This window comes from Salmo salar, chromosome ssa13 (assembly GCF_905237065.1).
Source record: "Salmo salar chromosome ssa13, Ssal_v3.1, whole genome shotgun sequence".
Classification (NCBI taxonomy): Eukaryota; Metazoa; Chordata; class Actinopteri; order Salmoniformes; family Salmonidae; genus Salmo; species Salmo salar.
The window spans coordinates 54,916,899-54,933,708 of record NC_059454.1 but is presented as its reverse complement, the minus strand read 5'-3'; the positions used below and the strand labels follow the sequence as shown (position 1 = coordinate 54,933,708).

Below are 16,810 nucleotides of genomic sequence, written 5' to 3'. Positions count from 1 at the left end.
TTAATCCACATGGAGGGTAACAGTGTTAACTTTGCTAGAGAGCTTTACAAGTTTCCTTGTCTGTTTAAATCCTAGCTGATTGGTTTACCTCCATGTGCGTAGAAGATCTGTTTGGTCGTTTATTTTTTTTTATCTATGTGGATAATATAACCTTCCTTCTTTTCACTCTCCCTCTCCCTTTATCCTGCTTTACTGTCCTTGGTCAACTCTCCTCTTTGTAAGTACCTGGGCCAGTCTATCCATCTGCAGTCTATCTTTATCTGAACACTTACCAGTGCCTCAGATACAGTATTATTTGTGGTTAATATTGGCATCTCTATCCTTATTTACCTCATCTCTCCCCCTCGCGCTGTCTTTCCCTCTGTCGTCCATGGCCTTGAGAGTCATCTTGCTGTGTATTAATTAGCTCATTAACTTGAGTGATCTTTTGTCACTCCTCTTAGAGACTAACTAGACTGCCTGCCTTCCCACCACGTCTCTGACTGCCTCACTCGGTCTGCATTACTGTAAGACCTAAACAAACAGGCTAGACACAGTCATTACTGGGAGAGGAATACTAGTCTCTCTCAAGGAAGGCTGTCATCGAGGTGTGTGTGTGTGTGTGTGTGTGTGTGTGTGTGTGTGTGTGTGTGTGTGTGTGTGTGTGTGTGTGTGTTTTCCCCTCATCATGTTCTCTCCCTACAGATGATTCTGACTACTCAGCCACGAAGAGTAAAACCAGCGAGGACATCCTCCAGACCTCCCAGTTTCCCGACTCGTATTCTCCTGACCACTACCACCAGCAGTCTAACTACTACCCCTACACTCCCTCTCCCAAAGGTACTGCTTCCGGAGGACCAAGAGCACTCACTGTTGGCTAAATGGGTTATTGAGAAATTGACTCAAATGTATATCGATCAAGTTGTTAGATATTTAAAGAGAGCACGTCTTGGTCATAGATTTCCTGTGTCATTTCAACTCTCAACTCCATGTCTTACAGTAACCAGGTTTCCATCCAACTTTTTTATGTGAGTAAAGTACATCGGATAAAAAAAAAATCACGACAGGCCTGATGAAAACAGCTAATTTGTCGATAAACTTAACAAATGTCGACAAAACAAAATACGGAAGACTAGGTGGGATCTTATTTTTGTCTGTAAAATTAATACTGCGAGAAATGGCAGTGGGAACACCTTTCTGCTCAAATATTGAGATAATAACCTTCAAATTGAAGTAGAATTGGAATCACCTGATGATATGTTGTGTGGTCGTCCCACTACGACTCAGGAAAGCTGGCAGTTTATTATACCACAGCTGAAATAAATGATGATGAACTTCACAGTAAATATTGAGGGTGACATGATGATTGATGCTTGGCTGCTGTTTGACAAGTAAAAAAAGAATCTCTTTTGTCCATAATAATCTCATCATGTAGGGTATATCTGTGAGCTGTTGGCTAGAGCACATGTGTCAAGACCAGAGTGGGCACAATCACTATATAACAAATCAAATTTACTTTGTCACATGCTTCATAAACAACAGGTGTAGACTAACAGAGAAATGTTTACTAACGGCCCTTGTCAACAATATAGAGAGATAAAAAAGAGAAATAGTAGAAACATTTGAGTAATAACACAAGGAATAAATAGAAAAAGAATAACACAAGGGATAAATACACAATGAGTAACGAACGATAACTTGTCTATACAGTACATTCGGAAAGTATTCAGACCCCTTGACTTTTTCCACATTTACGTTGCAGCCTTATTCTAAAATCAACATTTTTCCCTCATCAATCTACACACAATACCACATAATGACAAAGCAAAAACAGGTTTATCTGAAATATCACATTTACATAAGTATTCAGACCATTTACCCAGTACTTTGTTGAAGCACCTTTTGGCAGCGATTACAGCCTGGAGTCTTCTTGGATATGACGTTACAAGCTTGGCACACCTGTATTTGGGGAGTTTTTCCCATTCCTCTCAAGCTCTGTCAGGTTGGATGGGGAGCGTTGCTGCACAGCTATTTTCAGGTCTCTCCAGAGATGTTCAATCAGGTTCAAGTTCGGGCTCTGGCTGGGGCACTCAAGGACATTCAGAAACTTGTCCCAAAGCCACTCCTGTGTTGTCTTGGCTGTGTGCTTAGGGTCGCTGTCCTGTTGGAAGGAAAATCTTTGTCCCAGTCTGAGTCTTTGCTCCTTTCATCTTTGCATCGATCCTGACTAGTCTCCCTGTCCCTGCCACTAAAAAACATCCCCACAGCATGATGCTGCCACCATTCTTCACCGTAGGGATGGTGCCAGGTTTCCTCCAGACAGGACGCTTGGCATTCAGGCCAAAGAGTTCAATCTTGGTTTCATCAGACCAGAGAATCTTGTTCTCATGGTTTGAAAGTCCTTTAGGTGCCTTTTGGCAAACTCCAAGCGCGATGTCATGTGCCTTTTACTGAGGAGTGGCTTCCGTCTGGCTACTCTACCATAAAGGACTGATTGGTGGAGTTCTGCCGCGATGGTTGTCCTTCTGGAAGGTTCTCCCATCTCCACAGAGGAACTCTAGAGCTCTGTCAGAGTGACCATCGGATTCTTGGTCACCTCCCTGACTAAGGCCCTTCTCCCCAGATAGGACTTCTAATCAAAGGCAACTCAACACACCTGCCTTCAATTGGAAGTCCCAATCAACAATACAAACATACCCAACACAAACATGCCACGTCCTGACCAAAACTAAAACACTAGCTCCATCTGCTGGTCAGGACGTGACAGTGTGCATGTTAATGAATATCGTACAGATTGGTTTCCCACACCCTCGGGTGTAAAACAAGGAGACGCCTTATTACCAACTTTGTTTGCTCTGTTTATAAATGATTTGGCAAAATAAAATAAACAGTTAAATATTGGAGTAAGATAAGATGATGAAATGCTAAGTATGAAATGCTGATGCTGATGATATTATTTTGATGGCAGAAACTGAACAAGACCTGCAGAACATGTGCTGTCAATTGGTGTATAAGATGGAAACTCATGATTAACCAGACAAAAACACAGATAATGATTTTTAGAAAACCAGGTACTAAGATAAATGTTTTTCAGTTTTGTTTTGATGAAGATTGTGATTTACCTGATTTATTTGATATTAATAGTTAATGATTATTTACTTAACAAATAGTAGGACATTTCTGTTCCGTTTAATTCTGTGTTTCTGTAAAGAGATGGTTTCCACTCTAGCTTCCTGCAGTTAGTCTGGGCGTATGGTCAAGGAAATGGGTTTTGCTAGAGATAGCTTGAGCTGACAATGACTTGGTGATAAAAACCTAAAGCTGGCATTCCATACACAAGATGTGGCGTGTGTGACCCGAGATAGAGATAGCCTGGAAGAGTTTAGAACAATCCCTCATTGTCTCATTTTCCTGGCATCTGGGAAACTAAGCCGGGTTGGGGGTAAAACAACATCCCGTGCAGATAACCAGGAGACGGACCAAAGTGGCTTATGAGAGGGGTGGAACCAGCCATGACTAAGCATTTTAGGTCCTATATAAGATCTCTGTTTTTTCATTATCAGTTAGTCAAGACTGTTGGGTTGACTAGTCTCATTATTGCAATAATGAATCGATATTGAATAAAGATGATTGTTTGAAGAAATGACAAAGTCTCTCTCACTTGATTAGAATATTCCACGACAAGACATTCTTGAGTTTACTAGCTATTATAAATATTTGGTTATTTTTATTGATGAAAAACAAAAATACTCAAAATATTGGTAATGCTACGTATTCCAAACTGTATCAGACATACATGTGTCCTGTTCTTGACTATTCAGCAGGGGTGTGGGGTGCTAAGAGGTATTTTAAAAACGAACATGTTCATAACAGAGCAGTACGTTACTTTTTATCGTCCACAAGTTTGCACCTATACTTGCAATAACTGTGGATATGGGCTGGGAACCCTGTGAGGTTAGATGGAAGGTGTGTAGGGTGAGACTTTGGAATAGACTGTTGGATATGTCAACTTCCAGAATAACTAATAATGTATCCATAAGGGATCTATCCATAGGGGGAGCCTGGGAAACTGAAATGGCTGACCTTTTTCAACAGTCTGACTGTGAACATCTGTATGAAAACCAAATTAAGGGAGACATAGATATGATTTAAAAAACAACTGTTGATGCAATATGAAAAAAATGGGTGGAAAGATTAATCATAAACCCAAATTGACAACCTTTTGTTTGATTAAGGGTGCATTTGTGTGTGAGAGATATATGATGTTTAACCTACCTAAAAACAAGAGATCGCTATGTGCACAGGTAAGATCAGGGATATTGCCTCTGTGTTTGTGGTGAAATGGAAGTGGAAAGACTATGCAACTATTGTGACCTCGAAGAAATAGAGAATGAAACTAATTTTAACCTCTATTGCCCTTTCTTCCATGATATACGCTTGCTCTTATTCCAGAAAGCACACCAGATATACCCTGGCATTATGTGGCTGAGTAATGAAGAGAAACTGAAATGTTCTTTTGTCCATTGTGTATTTCCGTTTGTGAAATATTTAGATAATGCCTGCAATAAAAGAAAAAGGGCTACCTATAATTAGATTGTAAAAATATTTAGCTCCTATGTGGTAATTGGCACGTGTGTACAGTTGAAGTCAGAAGTTTACATACACCTTAGCCAAATACATTTAAACTCCGTTTTTCACAATTCCTGACATTTAATCCTAGTAAAAATGTCCTGTCTTAGGTCAGTTAGGATCACCACTTTATTTTAAGAATGTGAAATGTCAGAATAATAGTTGAGAGAATGATTTATTTCAGCTTTTATTTCTTTCATCACATTTCCAGTGGGTCAGAAGTTTACATACACTCAATTAGTATTTGGTAGCATTGCCTTTAACTTGTTTAACTTGGGTCAAACGTTTCGGGTAGCCTTCCACAAGCTTCCCACAGTAAGTTGGGTGAATTTTTGCCCATTCTTTCTGAGCTGGTGTAACTGAGTCAGGTTTGTAGGCCTCCTTGCTCTCACATGCTTTTTCTACCCACAAATTTCCTATAGGATTGAGGTCAGGACTTTGTGATGGACACTCCAATACCTTGACTTTGTTGTCCTTAAGCCATTTTGCCACAACTTTGGAAGTCTGCTTGGGGTCATTGTCCATTTGGAAGACCCATTTGCGACCAAGCTTTAACTTCCTGACTGATGTCTTGAGATGTTGCTTCAATATATCCACATAATTTTCCTTCCTTATGACACCATCTATTTTGTGAAGTGCACCAGTTCCTCCTGCAGCAAAGCACCCCCACAACATGATGCTGCCACCCCCGTGCTTCACGGTTGGGGTGGTGTTCTTCGGCTTGCAAGCATCCCCCTTTTTCCTCCAAATATAACGATGGTCATTATGGCCAAACAGTTCTATTTTTGTTTCATCAGACCAGAGGACATTTCTCCAGAAAGTACGATCTTTGTCCCCATGTGCAGTTGCAAACTGTAGTCTGGCTTTTTTATGGTGGTTTTGGAGCAGTGGCTTCTTCCTTGCTGAGCGGCCTTTCGGGTTATGACGTTATAGGACTCGTTTTACTGTGGATATAGATACTTTTGTACCTGTTTCCTCCAGCATCTTCACAAGGTCCTTTGCTGTTGTTCTGGGATTGTTTTGCACTTTTCGCACCAAAGTACGTTCCTCTCCAGGAGATTGAACGCGTCTCCTTCCTGAGTGGTATGACGGCTGCGTGCTCCCATGGTGTTTATACTTGCGTACTATTGTTTGTATATATAACAATATATATATTGTTTTTATGCAGATTTTTTTATATTCACATGAAAGTCTGTCGCCAATTGGATGGAAACCTAGCTAGAAATGTTGATTTCTCTCTCTGTCCTTGATCTCGCTCTCTCTCTCTCTTTCTCTCTCATTTCAGCTACTCGTGCTCGGAGGTTTTCCTCAGGTGGAGAGGAGGATGGATGGAATCAAAGTCTTAACAGGGTCAGTATGACACAATAAATCCTATTCAAAATATTGTTAATTTTTAAGTCGCTCTGGATAAGAGCGTCTGCTAAATGACTTAAATGTAAATGTAAATGTATTTGTGACTGAGAAGGTGTGGACCAATAAAAAGGAAATCATAGCAATATACATTTTATTTCATATTATTGATTTCTCAGAATGTTTTATTTCTTTAAAAGAATTGAAATGCAGAAAGATTCAGTAAATATCTCTGAGGCTAGCATTACTCAACATTGCTTGTTTATGGTGGGGTGAAAAAAACAAGGCTGTAAATATTTCATGAACGTTGTCTACAGGGCTAAACAGTCTTCAGCACCAGACATTATTCATATTGTACTGGTCAGGCCATATTCCTCTCTTTCTTTGTCTGTTTTACCTCTCTTCTTTTCCTTTCACTTCTCTTTCTCTCTCTCTTTCTCTTTCTCTCTCTCTTTCTCTTTCTCTCTCTCTTTCTCTTTCTCTCGCTCTCTCTCTTTTTCTCTCTCTCTCTCTCTCACTCATTCTCTCCCTCCCCCTCTCTTCCCTAGCTCCAAAGTGGTATAGGCCGTATGATACTGAAGGAGGAGATGAAAGCTAGGTCGGGTTCCTATGACAATGACCCATGGGGCAGCGCCCGAAACTCCCGTAGCAACTCCCGCAGTGGCAGCAAAGAGGCCCTGCACAACGTGGGCTACAACAACACTGTCAACGGATGTAAGAACACCATTATCCACTTATATTACAGCTCTGATAAAGATTTAGTACTGGTGCTAAACACCAGTCCATAAACATCACTGTCATCCTTTTATCCACACTGACATAGCATTGAGGCTAGATTGTGAATCTCAGTGTCGGCAATATTTGATAAGCCAGTTGTTTTCTCTGCTCTGTCATGTGCATTGCTCATCCGGATCCTGGTGTTATATGAATAGCTATGGGGAAGGTGTGCCTGTCCGTCCTTAGCTAGCTCCTCAGCAGCAGTGTGGAGGTGAGAGGAGGGCAGAGTGCCAGGGGTCTGAGCCAGAGAGATGAGTCAGTTAGATGAGTCAGTTAAATCCCAGCCTGTGATGGACTGACTGACTGACAAATGCGAGGAGCCACTCCATAGTGACTCAGCGGTCCAAAAATATAATATATGCCTCCCAAATGGCCCCCATTCCCTCTATAGTGCATTGCTTTTGACCATAGTAGTGCACTACATAGGGAATAGGTTGTTATTTGGGATGGACACCATGTAATGTACCACCTGGAAGTTATGCCTGTACGTCAAGATTGTGTATAAATTCAAGTGCGCTGTGTTGTTGTGATTGAGATCCCCCTCAGGTTGCCATACCTGATATGTGGTCAGATCTTCCATCCCTGTGGCTTTGGGAATTAATATATCTGTCTCTGTACAGACAGACAGACGGACAGAGAGAGAGAGAGAGAAGGAGAGAGAGAGAGAGAGAGAGAGAGGTGTTGCTGTGTCCTCTCCTGCTGTTAATGAATTAGTCAGGGAGAGACAAAGTCCCCAGCTTCAAGTTGCAGCACATAAACATACACACCTTGACACACACAGAGGTAATTGAACATTCTGTATAGTGTCTTGCAAAAGTATTCAGACCCCTTGGATTTCTTCATATTTTATTGTGTTACAAAATGGGATTAAAATTGATTTAATTGTCCTTTTTTTAAACAATCTACACAAAATACTCTGTAATGTCAAAGTTCAACAACAACAAAAAAGATTACTAGAAAATCAATAACTAATATAGTAGTTGCATAAGTACTCAGCTCCCTAAGTCAATATATGTTAGAAAGACCTTTGGCACTGATTACAGCTGTGAGTCTTCTTGGATAAGTCTTAAAGAGCTTTGCACACCTGGATTGTGCAATATTTTCACAATATTATTTTCTAAATTCTTCAAGCTCTGTGAAGATTTTGGGGATCATGTCTAGACAGCAATTTTCAAGTCTTACCATAGATTTTCAAGCATATTTAAGTCAAAACTGTAACATTCACTGTCTTCTTGGTAAGCAACTCCAGTGTAGATTTGGCCTTGTGTTTTAGGTTATTGTCCTGCTGAAAGGTGAATTTGTCTCCCAGTGTCTGGTGGAAAGCTGACTGAACCAGGTTTTCCTCTAGGATTTTGCCTGTGCTTAGCTCCATCCCGTTTCCTTTTTATCCTGAAAAACTCCACAGTAGTTGCCGATGACAAGCATACCCATACCATGACGCAGCAACCCCACCATACTTGAAAATAAGGAGGCACTTACTCAGTGATTTGCCCCAAACATAAGGCTTTGCATTTAGGCCAAAAAGTGTATTCCTTGTTGTGTTTTTTTTGCAGTATAAATTTAGTGCCTTGTTGCATACAAGATGCATGTTTTGTAATATTTTTATTCTGTGTATTTGTATTCTTCTTTTCACTCAGTCATTTAAGTTATTATTTTGGAATCACTACAATGTTGTTGATCCATCTTAAGTTTTCTACCATCAAAACAACTCTGTAGCTGTTTTAAAATCACAAATGGCCTCATGGTAACATCCCTGAGCAGTTTCATTCCAGTCCTGCAGCCCAGTTCAGAAGGACAACTGCGTCTTTGTGTCTGGGTGGTTTAATATATAATCCACAGCGTATGTATTAACTTGACCATGCTTAAAGAGATAGTTAATGTTGGATTTCTTATTGTTACCCATCTGCCAATCACTGCCGTTCTTTATGAGGCCTTTGAAAAGCTCTCTGGTCTTTGTAGTTGAATCTGTGCTTGAAATTCAATACTTGACTGAGGGACCTTACAGATGTTGTATGTATGGGGGACGGAGGACGGGTTAGTCATTCAAAAAGTGTCCATGTAACGTTTTATGTGATTTGTTAAGCACTGTAGCAAGACATGCACAATGCTGCACATCCCAACACACACACACACACACACACACACACACACACACACACACACACACACACACACACACACACACACACACACAACCTTGGCCTTCAGCCCCTCTCCATGATTAAACTGCATACGAAGCCAGCACGGGAGAGAAATCTGATACACTGCGACCAACTGACCCTATTTATCTATTATCTCTCATCTCTAATGATAACGCACAGGCAGGTAGAGAGCAGAGCAGAGCAGAGCAGGGAGGAAACGGTGCTCTGCTGGAGATGTCAATCAGTCCACATCCTCGTAGAGCTGAGACTGTGTCGTAGGTAACCATGTGTTTCTGGCTGCTCTGATGAAGGATGTGCACACTAACATCGAGCCTCCTCTCTCCTATCTCCTCCTTACTCATCACATAAAGTGTATGTTTACATGTTAGGGTGTGGAAACGAGAGTGAGAGAGCGAGAAGGAGCGAGAGGGAGAATGTGCGTTTTGTTGTGTACTGCAGGGCGTACATATATATGACTTCCCCCACCGCCCCACTCCAGTTGAAGGCTTATGTCCCTCTTCCTGTTTTATTGATGAGTCATTAAAGCTGCCGCCATGTTTAAAGGATGTTGTCATTCTCTTTGGGGAAAGTGAGAACACAACCAGCAACAGCACCAGCCAGCCACACTGAGTAATGTGATGCACATGAAAGCTTTCTTAAGGAGCCATTAATTTGGGTGTTTAACCTGACTGTTGGGTTGCGTCCCAAATGGCACCCTTTTCCCTGTATTGCGCAGTACTTTTGACCAGGGCCCATGGTCAAAAGTAATGCACTACACTACCGGTCAAACATTTTAGAACACCTACTCATTCAAGGGTTTGTCTTTATTTTTTACTATTTTCTACATTGTAGAATAATAGTGAAGACATCAAAACTATGAAATAACACATATGGAATCATGTAGTAACAGAAAAAGTGATACAAAAATCGAAATATATTTTATATTTGAGATTCTTCAAAGTAGCCACCCTTTGCCTTGATGACAGTTTTGCACACTCTTGGCATTCTCTCAACCAGCTTCATGAGGTAGTCACCTGGAATGCATTTCAATTAACAGGTGTGCCTTCTTAAAAGTGGAATTTCTTTCCTTCTTAATGCGTTTGAGCCAATACGGAAGATAGTATACAGAAGATAGCCCTATTTGGTAAAAGACTAAGTCCATATTATGGTAAGAACAGCTCAAATAAGCAAAGAGAAACAACAGTCCATCATTTCTTTAAGACATGAAGGTCAGTCAATATGGAACATTTCAAGAACTTTGAAAGTTTCTTCAAGAAACTGCCTCTCATGGGGACCGCCACAGGAATGGAAGACCCAGAGTTACCTCTGCTGCAGAGGATAAGTGTTATTTAATAGTTTTGATGTCTTCACTACTATTCTGCAATGTAGAAAATTGTTCAAATAAAGAAAAACCCTAGAATGAGTAGGTGTTCTAAAATGTTTACTGGTACTGTAAATAAGGAATAGGGTGCCATTTGGGACTCACACGTTAATACACATATTGTTGGGAGATGAAATGGTTATTCATCTCACTGAACCCACTTCTATTTAAGTCCTCCTTGTTGTATATCTCTTGTATTCTTGTTATAGTCCTTGTTATATGTGTTAAGTCCTACTAGGACAAACAGTGGCGTTGTTGTCTGGCATTGTTCGTACAGACCTCTTCCGTCTCTCCATCCTCACTGTAATCCATGAGAAGCTGTGTCACGCTATAGCTCCTAGAACATTGTTTCTCTCAAACTTGAGAACCGCATCTGCTATGTTTTTGGTATCTTTCATCATTGTCATGACCCTGGATTCAAGACTGATTGTATCAGGAGGGCCTTTTAAGAATCCGTTGAGAAACCATTATAGGATCTTTATGAGACCAGATGAGAACACTTAACCATGCACCTCTACAAGCAGAGGCTGTATCTAACCATGTCAAACCTCCCTCTCTCCCCCCTGCTCTCTCGCTCTCTCTCTCTCTGTCTTTCTCTTTCTCTCTCTGTCTCCATCTGTCTCCACCTATATATCGCTCTCTCTGCAGCTCCCACCAGATCCCACTACAATGCAGGCAGTGGTGAGTGATATGACTCAGTGTCCTGCTGTGCCTTGTCTGTCTGTACAGCGCTGAGGGTCATCACAAGGGCACAGTACAGTTATATCAGTGTAGGCAAGATGAGCTCTTTAGCCATGTCACTCATCTGAGGTTGATTGATTCGTGTATATTACAATGTATATTACAATGATTACAATGATCAACAATGATCAACATTTGACAACAAATGCCATTTTAATGAAATCAATTATGCTCATAGTTGTTTACACAAGGATTACAAATCATGCATGTTGCATAGTAGAGATTAAAAATAACAATGAAATAAAAATGTAAGAAACAGTACATATTCTGCTGCATAATGGCTTTTGATACAGGCTATGACATTTCTTTGTAATGTCATTGCCTGTAAATGAAAAAGACAGAGAGAAAGACAGGGATTCTCCATTGTGTTTGCTCTTAGCGCCCCCTGCTGTCTCTTATACAGATCTGCATGTGTTCTCTGTTAGAAATGCTAATTGCCCCATCCGTCACTGAGTGTTTCCACTGATGTGTGCTGTGTTCTGCTGGGACCCAGTGTGTGGGTGTGTTGTAGCTCACAGGCTGAACGGCAGGGATGCTTGTGTTTGCTCACTTCCAGACTCCTTCATCGCCAAGTCATCCTCGTTGCCTGGGTACGGCAGGAACGGACTGCACAGGGTGAGTTCACTGAGGGTGGGGGGGTGACGAATGAGGGGGGTGGGGGGGTGTCACAGGGCGTGGGGGTTGAACATGGGCCCTGTGGATCCAAATCAGCTCAAGACCAATAACGTGTGGCTATGGCCTGATGTGGGCTTTGGGTAATAATTGTACTTGTTGTCTGTCTCTTTCAGCCCCAGAGTGCGGATTATTTCCAGTACGACAGCAGCAATGTAGTGAACTGGGGGATCAGAGGTTAGCAAAAATGGGTTTGCCTTTCAATATCATGAGTTGAATACAAAATACATACCAAATGAGAATATGTATAAATGTGCTGATCAGTTCTTTTTCTCTCTTTTTCTACAGAATACAAGGTAAGATGTTATGCAAATTCAGTAACAAACTGACCATCACTAAACCAAAGATAAGCGGACAGTAGAGAACTCTAGAACAGAAAAGAGGAAATTGAGCCTAATAAGAAAGGAACAGTGAGAGCGTCTTCCTACTGATCTGCTGCTGTGGCTCTGAGAGGAAGTCATTCATCTGTACTTCAGAGGAATGTATGACACAGGCAACGTCTTTGAGTCATTGGCAATAGGATGGGCGCCATTGCTTAGTCTGCATCCGGTGTGAAAATCTAAACTTGTTGAACGTTTTGCTCATAACCACAGTGTGCCACTCCTCCCTCAGATCTACCCATATGACGTGTTGGTAGTCACCGTAAGGGGGCGCAACCAGCCCCCCAATGACGTGGACAGAGCCAGACTAGAGGTGAGTTTCTCTCAGGTTTGTAAACATGCAAGTAATGAAAACCTCTCGCTTTACACACTATGGAGCAAGTCGATTGTAGTTCTATTTCTGAGATGGTTATGACAATGTCACTCCAACAACACTAACATATGTGTTTAATCTCTCTCTGCCAGCGCCACCTGTCTCCTGAGGAGTTCTACCGGGTGTTTAGGATGACTATGGCTGACTTTGACCGGCTGGCACTGTGGAAGAGAAACGAGCTGAAGAAACAAGTCAGGTTGTTCTGAAAGGACTGGCGTGTAGAAGCTCAGTGTAGCAGCCTGCTGGGCTTAACGTTAGAGACGCCTAAGTCCTCACTGAGAGCCATAATAACTAGTCTGGATAGTCCGCCACACTGGCCAGAGACACAGCAGAACCAGAACTAGAACCAGCACGGTTCTAGCCATAGACATATAATGCATTTTAATTCTCTGGTTCTATGGTTCCATCACATGCTCTGGGTCAGAGAAAACCATCCAGTCTGAGTCTATACATCAATAATATCTCTCTGGCGAAAGAGGACTAACCTACTACTACTCCTCCCAAGCTATGTCTGTCCGTGGAAACCTAAATCTGCAGAGAGGCCTAGACCATGCTAGTTCTGCCTATGCTTTCAGTATTATGTGTTTGTTTTATTATTAGGAGTTTAACTATAGTTTATGGCTGTCATGTCATGAGGTTATAGCATCTTTGAAGCCTCTTCTAGGCTGCAGGTTTGGAGAGCTCTGAGACATTGCCTTATGGTCAAGCAGGAAAGAGAACACCAACAAACTGTCCAAACAGAACGTGCTGCCAGATTAACCTTGTCTTTGCTTCCTTTACTCTAAACATATTGTTTCATTCACCGCCTTTTTTTTAACAGAACGTGCTACCAGATTAACCTTGTCTTTGCTTCCTTTACTCTAAACATATTGTTTCATTCACCGCCTTTTTTTTAACAGAACGTGCTGCCAGATTAACCTTGTCTTTGCTTCCTTTACTCTAAACATATTGTTTCATTCACCGCCTTTTTTTTAACACTGAGACTAAAACGTTATTTCTTTATAGAGCGAGGGTTCACCTCGGAGCGAAAGGCTAGACTGAGATATTGCGGTAGCCTACAGTTGAATTAAATGAGTGGATTATATTGTATGTTTACTGAAAAGCCAAAGTAATATTATTATGTTAAGAAATTATGATTTGTATTCTTTTTGTAAAATGCATAAACAGACTGAATGCATGTTTCCAGAAATGGTTCCCGTGTGAGTATGAGACCAGGCTCTTGCCTACGTACTGAAAGTTCATTGATTTACTATACTAAATTGATTAAAAAGATCTGAACAATGTAATGTAAGTATTGGAGTTCTGGATTATTTAGTACTCTCAATTTCAATTGAACCAAAGGGCATGTCATTTACAGTAATGGAATACCATGTTATAAATGGATATTGGATTGTATTTAGAGCTGGGATTGTATTTAGAGCTGGGATTGTATTTAGAGCTGGGATTGTATTTAGGATAACAGCTGACCTGTGAGTGACTTGTCATGGGGAGACTTGACCTGATTCTAACTCGACACATAGAGATGGAGAAAATGAATAGAGATAGAAATGAATAGCATGGAATCTAAACTGCTTATGAATACATATTTAGAAAGTGGATTGAAGGGATTGGTGACCAGAGGTCTGGATAACAGATGAATTAGTGATATGGATCTGAATTAGATTACAACTCAAAGGGGTTGAATGGAATCTTCCCTTAACAGTACAATGTGAGGAAGGAAGGAATCGGGGTGAGGGAATTTTGTAGATGTTGAAGTGGAATTGATTTGATGGAATTGTCCTGATTGGTCTGTGTTGACGCCGGTCCCAAATGATAACCAGGGTTGCTGTGCTAAAGTTTACACTATAGTGTACATACAGTAGAACTAAGAATTCTCCTGTTGGTTTTTGAAGAGGTGACTCGTAGTTATCCAATAGATTATCCAATATTGTTGGTACATTATATACATGCAAAACTGTCCCTTTTCATTCTTTCCTGTTTCTTTTCCCATTGTTTCCCTTTTTATTTCTGTCCCTTTTGTTATCCTGTTGTTTCCCCCTTCATTTCTGTCCCTTTTGTTATCCTGTTGTTTCCCCCTTCATTTCTGTCCCTTTTGTTATCCTGTTGTTTCCCCCTTCATTTCTGTCCCTTTTGTTATCCTGTTGTTTCCCCCTTCATTTCTGTCCCTTTTGTTATCCTGTTGTTTCCCCCTTCATTTCTGTCCCTTTTGTTTTGCTGTTGTTTCCCCTTTTATTTCTGTCCCTATTGTTTTCTTTCTTAGTATATACATGCAAAACTGTGTCTTTTCTTTTCAATTGTATTTGAATGGTCTGTTATGAGGTTGTGTCAGAGGAAATAATGGTTCTGATTGTTAGTGTATGGAGCACTGCCTTTACCAGACTGTAATATTAGTCATACTGACTAGCAGTCATTTAGTATAACTACTCTTACTGCCATCTTCGTAATGGCTGTTTGTTTTATTGATTCGTTTGTGTGTGTGTGTGTGTGTGTGTGTGTGTGTGTGTGTGTGTGTGTGTGTGTGTGTGTGTGTGTGTGTGTGTGTGTGTGTGTGTGTGTCACAAGATATCATAGACATTTACAATACTAACAATACTGTCAATAATGTACAAACAGTACTTCCAGAATTCACAATCTCATCTTTTAATCGACATTAATTCAAAAAGCTTTGGGCGACTTTTACATTGATGTTTTCATTTTGTAACTGTACAAAGCCATCTGCTTATTATTTATTTCCCTGTCAGACCTACTGCCCAATACATGATGTATATATTGTATTTAAATAAATGCAGTTTACATGTGGATAAATGTCTGTTTTGATTGTGCAAAGGTGATGTCATCATGTGTAGTAGCACAGCAGCCAATAGGATTCGCTCTATATTCGCTAAGGTCCCTGTGAGCGCGAGCAGATGAGGTGAACTCGCAGCTGTGCCTCATTTCTGTGTCACTTTACGCCACGCATGGGGGATAAATCGTGTAATGCAGCGCAAACTTGTCCAAAATCAATGAATGTCAAAGAAAAACCGTCTTGGAAAACACACATGGATACCAGTAGCGATAACTGTAAGTAACGGTCCTATTTCTACCATAATGGCATGCAAATGAATAGCGAAAACTAGTATTGGTAACTATTGAAGGAAGGTTTGGACATATCTCTATCCCTATCTCTCTGTTACTGACATGATAGATTAGTCTGATTTAGGCTATGCCATATCGCAGTAAAGTCGGTGCATAGATGCTGTGTGAGTTGAACACGGATTAATTCATCTAGTTTCAGCGGGGTGATGCAATCTGATGCTAACAGAGTCCCTGTGGGAAGCTGAGCTGGAGTATGTGATGTGGAAGCGCGCTGTGTTGGCTTGCCTCTGCTTCTTCTCTGCGCATAGCAATACACTGTATTTTGTGGTGGACGGAGAAATTAAATATTTATTTCCTAAATGTTCATTTATTTTTTATCAGAGGACTATAATCATTTTTTTTAACGACTAGAAAATAAAATCAATTGAAGTTTCAAATAGCCTACACAACAATACAACATTATTATCTCCATGTAGATACAAAGGTATTACTTCTTGATCCAATTTGAATAGAAAAAGGTAAGACTAGTTAGTAGAAAACAGTTGTATTTTTTTCTGTGTTATAATGAATCCTTTCCACCTCTCTTCCTACTCTACATCATTGTCATGGACCTTGACCTTTATCAGTGTTTCCTAGTCTTTCCCTTCCTCTCACTACCTTCTGTGCTCTGCTAGTTGAAGGCCAGGCCGTTGGGATTACTATTTATGACTGGAGTGAAAACTAACTACCTTACTCCGCATTCAGGATGCCAGTCCGTCTTGTGCCCCAACAAACACCAGGAAAGAACACTCATTACCATACACTGTGTGTGTGTGTGTGTGTGTGTGTGTGTGTGTGTGTGTGTGTGTGTGTGTGTGTTTGAGAGAGCGCATGCGTGCGAGCATGCCTGTGTGTGTTTACATGCACAGCTGAATGGAAATTATTATAATTTCTCTCCCTCTAAATAACTCATTCACAAAATAGGCAGCCATAGCACAAAGACACGCATTGCTCAGTGACCTACAGTACATGTTGCATATCTAATGTGCTTTGCAATGGTATGTTCTAGCTACAGTACATTCCCTGTACTGTCTTTGCACATTTGTGTTTGAGCCTTTAGTCTTGGCCCACATTCTGTTCCCACAGGGTCGTTCCACCTCAAAAAGCACAAGAAAGAGGATTTCGACATCCACATCTCAGATTGTGCTGTAATTGTTTAAGACATTATTTTGTTGAAATATAATTTGATCTCTGAGAAATTAAGCTAATTGATTGCACCCAAATTGGCTATTTTAATTTATAGGATTCATATAATATTCAATAAATATAGTAC

At 40.7% G+C, this 16,810-nt stretch overlaps 1 protein-coding gene across 6 annotated transcripts in view; it reads left to right on the top strand.

The window, feature by feature from the left end:
* LOC106567433 (actin-binding LIM protein 3) overlaps positions 1–13,709 on the top strand; it is a 135,116-nt gene extending 121,407 nt beyond the window's left edge. For 4 of the 6 annotated variants that reach the window (XM_014136674.2, XM_014136673.2, XM_014136676.2 and 1 more), the window contains 9 exons: positions 685–819; positions 5,894–5,958; positions 6,507–6,672; positions 10,906–10,938; positions 11,555–11,613; positions 11,787–11,847; positions 11,959–11,966; positions 12,283–12,363; positions 12,516–13,709. In XM_014136674.2, coding sequence (XP_013992149.1) covers positions 685–819; positions 5,894–5,958; positions 6,507–6,672; positions 10,906–10,938; positions 11,555–11,613; positions 11,787–11,847; positions 11,959–11,966; positions 12,283–12,363; positions 12,516–12,629 — 722 coding nt within the window. In that variant the 3' untranslated portion in view covers positions 12,630–13,709. The remainder of the gene's footprint in view (positions 1–684; positions 820–5,893; positions 5,959–6,506; positions 6,673–10,905; positions 10,939–11,554; positions 11,614–11,786; positions 11,848–11,958; positions 11,967–12,282; positions 12,364–12,515) is intronic. The other 2 variants (XM_014136675.2, XM_014136679.2) reach the window with 1 other exon arrangement.
* The last annotated feature ends 3,101 nt before the right edge of the window (positions 13,710–16,810 follow it).